The sequence below is a fragment of the Oncorhynchus gorbuscha genome, linkage group LG11 (assembly GCF_021184085.1).
Source record: "Oncorhynchus gorbuscha isolate QuinsamMale2020 ecotype Even-year linkage group LG11, OgorEven_v1.0, whole genome shotgun sequence".
Classification (NCBI taxonomy): domain Eukaryota; kingdom Metazoa; phylum Chordata; class Actinopteri; order Salmoniformes; family Salmonidae; genus Oncorhynchus; species Oncorhynchus gorbuscha.
The window spans coordinates 18,842,437-18,853,972 of NC_060183.1; the positions used below are offsets into that span (position 1 = coordinate 18,842,437).

Here is an 11,536-nt window from a genome sequence, read left to right on the forward strand (position 1 = left end):
TGTCGTAATAATGCATTAATCAGTGTCGTAATAATGCATTAATCAGTGTCGTAATAATGCATTTCAGCAATTAAACCAGAGGGACAAACAGAATGTTACAGAAAGCAGGGGGGTTGTTTTGTTGGAACGGTTCAAGAAGATCTTGTCCCAGAGTCTTCGTAGGATAATCAAGACATGTCACCGTTCTTGTGTATGAATTTACAGGATATACGTATAGGCCTAGGCCCCTAAAATTCAACTCTGGACCTTGAAGCCAGTTCCACTCTTTAAAAAAAATTGTTCCCCTCTAATAAGGGACTTATTTAGAGCTGGGACACCAGGTGGGTGCTGCTCAGGTAGAACAGGGCCAGCAGGATCTGGACCTCGTTGGGTAAGAGTTGAATAACCCTGTTCCAGGGTATACATTATTCCCATGCTTTATTGTGTGACGTTTCACACGTTTGTGTCTGGCACCAAGGAGAGAGACATCTGCACACTGAAAAGTTTGAACTCAGAAGTCTTTAAAAAAGATATATTTATTGTAGTATGTAAGCCAAGAAAAAACAATAGTGCAAAAGGTGAAAAAGCTGAGATTGTGCATGTCCCTTTAAATACACAAAAACAGGTGTGGACACCCCTTCAAATTAGTGGATTTGACTATTTCAGCCACACCTGTTGATTACAAGTGTATAAAATCGAGCACACTGCCATGCAATCTCCAAAGACAAACATTGGCAGTAGAATGGCCCGTACTGAAGAGCTCAGTGACTTTCAACGTAGCACCACCTTTCCAAAAAGTCCGTTTGTCAAATTTCTGCCCTGCTAGAGCTTCCCCGGTCAACTGTCAGTGCTGTTATTGTGAGGTGGAAATTTCTAGGAGCAACAACGGCTCAGAGCGAAGTGGTAGGCCACACAAGCTCACAGAATGAGACCATTGAGTGCTGAAGCGCATACCATGTAAAAATCGTCTGTCCTTGGTTGCAATGTTCACTAGAAAGTTCCAAACTGCGTCTGGAAGAAACATCAGCACAAGAACTGCTTGCCGGGAACATCATGAAATTAGTTTCCATGGCCGAGCAGTCACACACAAGCCTTAGATCACCATGCGCAATGCCAAGCGTCGGCTGGAGTGGTGTAAAGCTCACAACCATTGGACTGTGGAGCAGAGAAAAACACATTCTCTGGAGTGATGAATCATACTTCACCATCTGACAGTCCAACGGATGAATCTAGGTTTAGTGGATGCCAGGAGAACGCTACCTGCCCAAATGCATAAAGACAACTGCAAAGTGTGGTGTAGGAGGAATAATGGTCTGGGGCTGTTTTCATGGTTCGAGCTAGGCCTCTTAGTTCCATTGAAGGGATATGTTAATGCTACAGCATACATTCTAGACAATTCTGTGCTTTCAACTTTGTGGCAACAGTTTTGGGAATGCCCTTTCCTGTTTCAGCATAAAAATACCCCTGTGCACAAAGCAAGGTCTATACATTAATGGTGTGTCGAGATCAGTGTGGAAGAACTTGACTGGCCTGAACAGAGCCCTGATCTCAACCCCACCAAACACCTTCGGAATTAATTGGAACACTGACTGCGAGCCAGGCCAAATCGCTGAACATTAGTGCCTGACCTCATTAATGCTCTTGTGGCTGAATGGAAGCAAGTCCCAGCAGCAATATTCCAACATCTAGTGGAAACCTTCCCAGAAGAACAGAGGCTGTTATAGCAGCAAAGTGGTGGACCAACTCCATATTAATGCCCATGATTTTGGGATGAGATGTTCGACGAGCAGGTGTCCACATACTTTTGGCCATGTAGTGTATGTTCCATCACTGGGTAATTTATAGTTCTGACATCAATTGGGGTGCATTCTTTATCAATCACTAACCATGTGGTGTGGTAGGGGACCATTTGGCTATTCATGTTTGATGTTTAGCCTAAGTAGTTTCCCTGGATCTCTAGGCCTACTGCTAGGTTGGTGTATGGAGTGATGAGTGAAGTGTGGGCCATTTCAAAACACTTGTAAGAAGAAAAACATGAAGAAACAGAAGATTCAGATTATGTCTGTTTATTTTTTTCAGTTTTTTTTTTTGCAAAAGTTGACTGACACACAATATACATTCACAATATTAAATGTTTCAGGTTGCAACAATCAAGTATGAATTATCTGTTATAAAATGTGTTACAAAATGTAAAACTATTCTCAACATTGCACACGCCAGAATTATATTTTCTCGCCTGTCTGTAAAAGCTGATGTCAAAAACAATACATTTTACGTATTTGTGAAGAATATCACAATATTTTAAGCCACATCACAAAAGGCTCTTAACAGAACAAAGTAACATTCTTAAAAGTCTCGTGGACATGCGCTTCCACGTGTGCGGAGTGTCTGAATCTAGTCAGTGTCATTGCGCCCGCAGCACATCCGCTCTCGGCATCGCTGTCTCAAGTGTCCTCACTACGGAGCGACGGTAAGCGCTATGGGCAGCCTTGCGCGCCCAAGCCCCGTCTGTCAGGTGCATCACAAATGAAGCACACCCTTTTTGGTTTCAAGATCTATAAGATTAATCTGTCTTAACTGATAGTACATCTCTCTTTATCCTTTCCCTGTCCGCCGATCGCCTTCTCCTTTATGTACATCAAATCACTGTGGACGCTCGGGCGCCGGGCGAATGGTGCCACGATGCCGTAGGCGTCTCCATTGTCCTTCTTGTTCTTGTTTTTCAGGGACTTACTGCGAAGCATGTCGCAGTACTGCACCGAGACCTTACGGTGGAGGTCCGGGCTCATCTCATTGGGCAGCTTGGCCATGGTGAATAGGGTCTGGAACATTTGATCCACGTTGGTGTTGCGCTTGGCTGAAATCTCAAAGTATGCGCACTGCTCGTCTCCCGCCACCAACTGTTCAATCTCTTCCTTATGCACCTCCCGGTAAAACTCCCGGTCGCCCTTGTTTCCGCAGATAACAAGAGGAACGTCAATGTTCTCCTTGGTCTTGTTTTTCAGGCACGACTTGGTCTCGATGATCTGTTGCTTGAGCCTCTGCACCTCCTGGAAAGAGTCTCTGTTGTCTAAGCTGAAGACCAGGATAAAGACATCACCTGAAGGGAAACAAGAGGAGAAACGCATTTAGTATCTTAGCTTCTAAGAAACACGTTGACATAGGCTATAGTATTTACATGCGTAATGGCACCAGTGGTGCAGCCAATGCAAAATGCGCGCACAGTACATACACTCTTGAGGTTACGAAAATGCACGACTACAGATTGCTATTGGACATGCACTCCGAGCCGCATTAACTAGAGATGGAATATTTACCTGTCAGTATGGATAGTCTCCTCATTGCAGGGAACGGGTGATTGCCTGAGGTATCCAATATGTCTAGTTGGTATACATCTCCCTTAATGCTATACAGTTTCCTGTGAAAGTCCTCGATGGTCGGCGTGTACTGCTCCTCATCGAATCTTCCGTTCAGAAACCGGGACACGATGGCTGTTTTGCCCACCTTGGTGGATCCCAAAATCACCATCCTGCAGCAATTCTTTGCCGGGATATCGAAATCGTTCTCTGAAGGAGACATTTTCTTGATCATGATTCTAAAGTAGCCTAAATAGTTGCCTAGAGTGAGTCACATGTGTTCGGACACTTCGTTTCGTTTGATAGATTCAGCCAAAGTTGGATTTAACAGTAGGCTGCGGTTCAATAGTTCTTAGTGCGCTCTGTTGCGTCTGTCTGAACTACAGTGAGCGCCTGATATTTAAGGGGAAAGCGGAGCCCTCCCTCTCCCGACGTCACGGGTTTCAGTGCTCCATTGAGCAGAATGTAAAATGTAAATATAGGTGCCCACTGATGCATCAGTCAGTTCCAGTCTGAGACTGAGAACGGCTGATCAACTAACTACCCTGGGGACTGGGACAGCAAAGCATTGTAGCTTAAAGCACATGAGAAGACGGAGATAAACAAAGCATTGACTCGACTTTGACAGTTGGGCATCCGCATATTTATCTTCATCTATTGTTAGTAATATTGTGCGTAATGCCCGCTTTCTGCAATATTACATTGTTAATAAATTACACCATTTCCGTCATTTAGACTACTCTAGGACATTCTGTTTGGAATGATAATGGACCTTGGACAACTTTAGTAATAGTAAATCTACAGAACGGAAGTGAGGACTTGTGACTCAAAATAACACTCTCCATACCAGCCAATTCCTATGCGTCAGAGCAGTGGGCCTACACAATCTGTCATTTTACTATTTAACTGTGTCAGATCGTTTGTTTGATTAAAATGAAAACTGTCCATGCACATTCAGACAGGTGGAAATGAAATTGTTATTCTAGACATGAACTAATTTAATTCAAGTGTAACAAAATGTAGCCTTGTATTATTCAACAGTGCACTTAGTTGATTCCTATTAAGCTAACACGAATACGTTTTGTTAAAGGGACATATTGGTTTCCTACCCTGTTAGTAGTCTATGGATAAGGTATGACAGCAATCCATGCTTTGGTTTTGTTTACCTGGGCACTGTTTCAATTGCTAACTGTTTATTAGCATTTATGGCACAAATCCAATGCAAGTCAATGGTACCTATATTAGTATTTTTGCGCTTCATGCCCAATCAATACTAAAGTATCTATAAATTAGTAGTTCTTAATTCAAGGCCTGTCAAAAAGTGTTGTTGTGCACGAAGAACATGTGTATTTACAAAGCCTACCACAAGGGGGCACTCATGTTATGACCCATACAAGGGCCTTGGCAAACATGCTTTGTGTGATTATTAGCCATAGAAGCAGTATTTAGAGATGGTTCCCTCAGTGTGTGGCTGCATAATGCATAGCCATTGTGTGTACACATATCTGCACTTACATGTGTTCCTGTACGCGTATTTGTCCTGTTTCACTGCATGTACAAGTGTGAGGTGTGAAATGGAAATGTGTTTTTTTGCATATCCCAACTCCCTGTGAGACTAGGATCACAGCCAATGGTTGCGTGCCATGTCATCAAGTATGTCATCGACTGACAGATTGCTATAACATATAATGTGGTTAGCTGCTACATGAGATAGCTATCCAGGCATTGTAAGATCAAGTACACGTCAGCTACGCCTGGGCAGAGGAATGCACCCAAGGCATGGGCCAAATGTCCCCTCTCTGTTCCGAAATTCGAAATATGCGAACAAAGTTCTTCGATAGTCGTCGCATCCAGATACCTTCCTTTTACGTGCACTTCTCTAGGTATAGGCTAGAGGCAAGGCCCCCCACATGTTTGAGATACCCCTACCCAAGGTAGAACAAAACACAACTGTGTTTTTTCACATGCCTAATAACCATATATGAAATGGATGGTTGTGTAGAAATATTTGACTGCAAAAGTGGTTCAATTGATATTGTGACACACAGTCAAAAAGTACAGAATATGCCTGGCTGGAGGGGGGATTAGCAACATACATTCATGTAACCCATTAGTGCTGATATTGCAAAATTTGGACTAGTGGAGTGGGCCTATCGAGGAAGGTGTTTTTGATGATTGGCCATTAGCCTAGTAATCAGTATGTAACTTCAATCCTCCCTGAGGTTTTTTATTGATTTATTTATCCATTATTTTACCAGGTAAGTTGACTGAGAACACATTCTCATTTGCAGCAACGACCTGGGGAATAGTTACAGGGGATGAATGAGCCAATTGTAAACTGGGGATTATTAGGTGACTGTGATGGTGGAGGGTGGCAGAGGCATCCCCGCTGGCTGACTCACTGAAGGGGACTTCCAAGTGGGACGTGTGCCAGCCTCTCAGCGAAACCACTGGTGGGTTATGAAAGAGAGAATCCAGAGGTACTGTGACCCAATGTACCCACAACCTGTTTATGATGACTTACCCAGGGTCTCTCTGACCCAGAGCCTGGTGCACAGGTAATGACTCAATATTAGAAACAGGTCAATAATATTTCATGATGAGTTTGATTGATTGATTGGAGAGAGAAAAAAAATCACCACTGTAAAGCGTCAAGCAGCTACTGGCTTTATGTGGTTTCGCACCACAGGGCTCCTCAGTGTCCCCCCGCTGCTAAATAGCTTTTGATTGTGCCCGGTCCCCAGAGGCAGCCGGCCAGCCTCGTGGTAAATGGGAAAAAGAGTTGAGCACGGCTTGTAAGAGGAACGGGGAAAAAGGAATTGAACCTCTCTTTCCCTGCAATTTATCCTCTTGTTCCCTTTTCATCGGTCGGTAATGTATTGCTCTGGTCTGCAGTAACAGCTCACTAACTGCTCTCTCTTTCTCTCTTTGCTGTGTTTGCTGAGGAGAGGACAAGATTATAAATTATGATTTTGAATTTAAATAATAATTGTGTCCTTCTAACTTTGCTTCGTCAAATAATCCTCCATTTGCAGCAATTACAGCCTTGCAGACCTTTGGCATTCTAGTTGTCAATTTGTTGAGGTAATCTGAAGAGATTTCACCCCGTGCTTCCTGAAGCACGTTCCATTTACATTTACATTTAAGTCATTTAGCAGACGCTCTTATCCAGAGCGACTTACAAATTGGTTCCACAAATTGGATTGGCTTGATGGGCACTTCTTACGTACCATACGCTCAAACTGCTCCCACAACAGCTCAATAGGGTTGAGATCCGGTGACTGTGCTGGCCACTCCATTATAGACAGAATACCAGCTCACTGCTTCTTCCCTAAATAGTTCTTGCATAGTTTGGAGCTGTGCTTTGGGTCATTGTCCTGTTGTAGGAAGAAATTGGCTCCAATTATGGACTGTCCACAGGGTATGGCATGGCGTTCCAAATGGAGTGATAGCCTTCCTTCTTCAAGATCCCTTTTACCCTGTACAAATCTCCCACTTTACCACCACCAAAGCACCCCCAGACCATCACCCCCAGACCATCACATTGCCTCCACCATGCTTGACAGACGGCGTCAAGCACTCCTCCAGCATCTGTTCTGCGTCTCACAAATGTTCTTCTTTGTGATCCGAACTCCTCAAACTTAGATTCGTCTGTCCATAAAACTTTTTTCCAATCTTCCTCTGTCCAGTGTCTGTGTTCTTTTGCCCATCTTAATCTTTTCTTTTTATTGGCCAGTCTGAGATATGTCTTTTTCTTTGTAACTCTGCCCAGATGGGCAGCATCTCGGAGTCGCCTCTTCACTGTTGACGTTGAGACTGGTGTTTTGCGGGTACTATTTAATGAAGCTGCCAGTTGAGGACTTGTGAGGCGTCTGTTTCTCAAACTAGACACTCTAATGTACTTGTCCTCTTGCTCAGTTGTGCACCGGGGCCTGCCACTCTTCTTTGAGCTGTTCTGTGAAGGGAGTAGTAGACAGCGTTGTACGAGATCTTCCGTTTCCTGTCAATTTTTCACATGGAATAGCCTTCATTTACGTTTCTTATTTTTAATACATTTGCAAAAATGTCTAAAAACCCTGTTTTTGCTTTGTCAGTATGAGGGTATTGTGTGTAGATTGATGAGGGGGAAAAACAATTTAATCAATTTTCGAATAATGCTGTAACATAACAAAATGTGGAAAGTCAAGGGGTCTGAATACTTTCCGAATGCACCGTATATTCACGAGCGCTCCAATGTTTACATGTTTTGAAAGCTTAAAACAAGCATTTCATAAATGTAAATGTTCCTATGTTGTATTCCTATGACTAGCGAGATATTGGTGATGAGATAATATTTTTTTTAAAGGTGGCCTATTTTAGCACGCACAGTATCTGAATCCTCCCTTTTTCTACTGCAGCTTCATTTTAGTTGAGTCATTTAGCAGTTACTCTCATCCATCACTCTTATAAAGAGTGACTTATAGGAGGATTTAGCGTAAAGTTCCAGATTTTTTCAAGGAGTCTTGGGATTTGTACCAGTAACCTCAGTTATTGGCCCAACACTTTTAACTGCTAGGCTACCTGCTGCTCTGTAATGGTACTATGTAGTCAGCTAGCTAGCTATACATATTGCCAGCCATACATATTGCCAGCCCGTAAATAACTAATTTAGCTAATAAAAGCAGAATCTAATGTGTATGATATATGATAATGGTATTTGGTCCTATTATTATGGCAGGGGTCAAAGACAGGCAGTAGTGAGAAGGAGAGAGCGTCACCCATGCTGAGGCAGGGAGAGGACGAAAAGATCGTCATGTGAGAATTTCAATTATAAGGCACTATCAGTTCAACTCCTCATCTTTGCTGATTAAGTGCTATTACAAATGTTGCCTACATTCGGATTTAATTTGGTTGTCATGGTAGGGGCCAGAGTGAGAGGGAAGCGTGGTGAAGGGTACACGAAGAACAATTGTTTTTGACATTAAAGGGCTCAAATCAATCAGATCCGCTTTAGCCAACATCCGCATAGAGCTGGAACTGGGTTAGAGCTGTCAAATCCACAAGTGGCTCCTGGCATTACACCTAAAGGAGACATTGCCAGAAATCCCATGCAGCCTGGTTTACGAACACCAGAATGTCAGATGCAACCTACACCTTGATTAGGATGACACAAATCCTAATTATTTCCTTTATGGTTTTTCAATTTGAGGGGGGGGGCTGCCTTTAATCAACATCCACGTCTTCAGCGCCTGGTGAACAGTGGGTTAACTGCCTCGCTCAGGTGTAATTTTTACCTTGTCAGATCTGGGATTCGATCTAGCAACCTTTTGGTTACTGGCCGAACGCTATAACCACTAGGCTACCTGCCACCTAAGAACACAGTAATAGTAATATAGAAAAAAAAATGGTATTTCAGTTGCGATTGGGGTATATTTTTGGATGTCAACCCCCCAATATGCAATCAAAAGTTACGCCCTTGTCTCTAAAGGAATACAGGCACATAGCAATGGAACACACTCAGTGCCAATGGCTCCACGGAAACAGCAGAAGAAACGGAACCTTTTAATCATGATGCATTATGCATGTTTATTTCACGCAATAGACTAGAACAAACAATCGCCTGTAGAGATATGACATTGTGTGCGAGAGAGGCTGCAGAAGAGACAGTCAAGAGCTAAATAAAAAGAGCCCTTTCTGATAGCATGGCGAAGGATTTCTAAGAAATTACAGTGAATTGCAGACAAGACATGACACGTTAAAATGGAGTTTAAAAAAAAACGGTTATAACCGGTTAGGTAGCGGTGGACACAGAGGGCCTTTATTACAGAGCTTAAGGGACGAGACAGAACATTGACCCAGAGAGAAGGAGAGGTGATCTCTCTCTAACACTGTAGGAGGGAACCAGGGAAGGAGACAGGACTCTGACATGAAAGACAGGGTCCAATTTCCCACTGCTGTATCCACCCATCCTTCACTTCCCTCGTTCCACGTTACCAACGAGAGGAAGAAATGACATTCACTTTCCCTGTGAATGTGAGAAAAAAAACAACGCACGGAGCGAGACCACAAAACACACATCGAAGAAACAAAAACATTGGGCCATTTTAAATGTCAGATAACGATCTGTGACAGGAGAAGACAAGGATGCAGTTACGGGTCCAGAGGCGATGGAGGAGAATAATGTGGAACACAAAATGTACAAAGCAAACAGAGGACTTCAAACAGCCGGATTACAAAGGACTCTGGATGTGTGGGACAGAGAGAAGCAGAGGCAGGCAGGGGACACACAGCTTGGTGCATCAGCAGTTGCAGCCATGCTGGGGGATTGCTACACAGACGGTGATGGGAATACAACACTCATACTGGGAAGTTGCCCTGTGCAAACACGGGTTCCCACAAGCTGCAAAACATGGGGTGTCCAGAGTTCACATTACACTTAACACTGGCCAGCTGCTGGATGCAGGAGGTGTGTTGATCTGGTGTTTGAGACAGTTTTTTGTAAGCAGATGTCATTCTGTAAGTCACTGGGCTCGCCAACCCTTGTCCTGGAGAGCTACCCTCCTCTTATACGTTTTCACTTCAACCCCAGTTGTAACTAAACTGATTCAGCTGATCAACCAGCTAATTATTAGAATCAGGTGCGCTAGATTAGTGTTGGAGTGAACAGGTAAAAGGTTGGAGAGCCCTGGTGCAAGACAAGTTACACAATCTGTTTTGTAATGTTCAGTAGATGCCACTAGTTTCTAATATACCTTCTCTGCATTCACCTCTTCCAGACATGTTCAAACACCTTATGGCCATTGGTGAAGTGAACGTTCAATGTATCTGGTAGTTTCTAGTGTGTGTTTATACCTTTTTTGGTCATCTTTAATGGTCTAGTTAAACATTCCTTGCAACCACCCATCCCTTCCAGTCAAAACCCCAAACAATGACTGAAGGCATACTAGTATATATCTGGTAGTTTCTAGTGTGTAGTTATACCAAGTTTGGTAGTTTTTAGGGTCTAGCTATACCTTCCCTGCACCCACCCATCCCTTCCAGACAGAACCCCAGACCATGACTCATGGCAGAGCTGCTCTTCTATCAATGTTTATTCAGGGTTTGCATAGCAACAAGTCTGACTGTGTGTGACTACCTGGTCCCATCATAATCCAGTTAACTAAATAACAAGCAGACTTAATAATTACATACTATTATTCAAATAATAGCATCAGTCAAGCAATCAATCTGGCAAGTGTGCTTAAGAACATCTGGGAGAATCTTCATTGGTCAGATTTCCTGGTCTGATTGTAAAACAGACTGGGTAATAAATGGTCTGGTATACTTGTTTTGGCGGCGTAACTGTGTTGGAGCAAATCAGTGAGCAGCTGCTGTTACGGTCATTGTCACTGAAACCACACCATTCCGTCCGTGTATCCCACCCACGTCAGAAGTTCAGAACGACTCAGTGAATACAATGGCAATGTCAACTCCCCCCGGGGACACAGTGTTGCACCGCAGGGGAACTTACTGCTCTTTAAATGGTCCATGTACATTTTCTCCTCCCTTTCTCTCTCTCCCCATCTTTCACTCTCTCTTCCAGAGTGAGCCTGAGTTGGCCACAGTAAAAGTTTGTGCATTCGTAACATGAGAAGAAAAAAGCAAAAGCGTCTGTCTGACCACAGCCTCACATTGATCTATTGATATGGCTTTCCCCAACCCTTTAATCAGTGGCCGCGTCACACAGGTCCATTTAAAACCTCAATGAGTAAGTGTGCTTCTCATCTGATCCTAGGATAGTTATGCTAAATGCAGTGGCTTACAAAAGTATTCACCCCCCTTGGTATTTTTCCTACTTTGGTGCCTTACACCCTGGAATTAAAATAAAAATATTTTTTTTTGGGGGGGGTGTATCATTTGATTTACACATATTGCCTACCACTTTGAAGATGCAAAATATTTTGAGGAGTTTGAGGAGTCTCCCACGTGCATTTTGACGAACACAAAACGTGTATGCTTATTTTTTTCTTTAAGCAATGGCTTTTTTTCTGGCCACTCTTCTGTAAAGCCCAGCTCTGTGGAGTGTACGGCTTCAAGTGGTCCTATGGACAGATACTCCAATCTCCACTGTGGAGCTTTGCAGCTCCTTCAGGGTTATCTTTGGTCTTTTTTTGCCTCTCTGATTAATGTCCTCCTTGCCTGGTCTGTGAGTTTTGGTGTGCGGCCCTCTCTTGGCAGGTTTG

The 11,536-nt window shown here is 43.4% G+C and overlaps 1 protein-coding gene across 1 annotated transcript; it reads right to left on the reverse strand.

Moving 5' to 3' along the window:
* Positions 1–2,029: 2,029 nt before the first annotated feature.
* On the reverse strand, positions 2,030–3,775 carry rasd1 (RAS, dexamethasone-induced 1). The gene is made up of 2 exons (XM_046367883.1): positions 3,297–3,775; positions 2,030–3,079 (listed from the first exon to the last, which is right to left on the reverse strand). The coding sequence occupies exons 1-2, from the start codon at positions 3,568–3,570 to the stop codon at positions 2,553–2,555; spliced, it is 801 nt and encodes a 266-aa protein (XP_046223839.1). The 5' UTR covers positions 3,571–3,775; the 3' UTR covers positions 2,030–2,552.
* Positions 3,776–11,536: the final 7,761 nt, after the last annotated feature.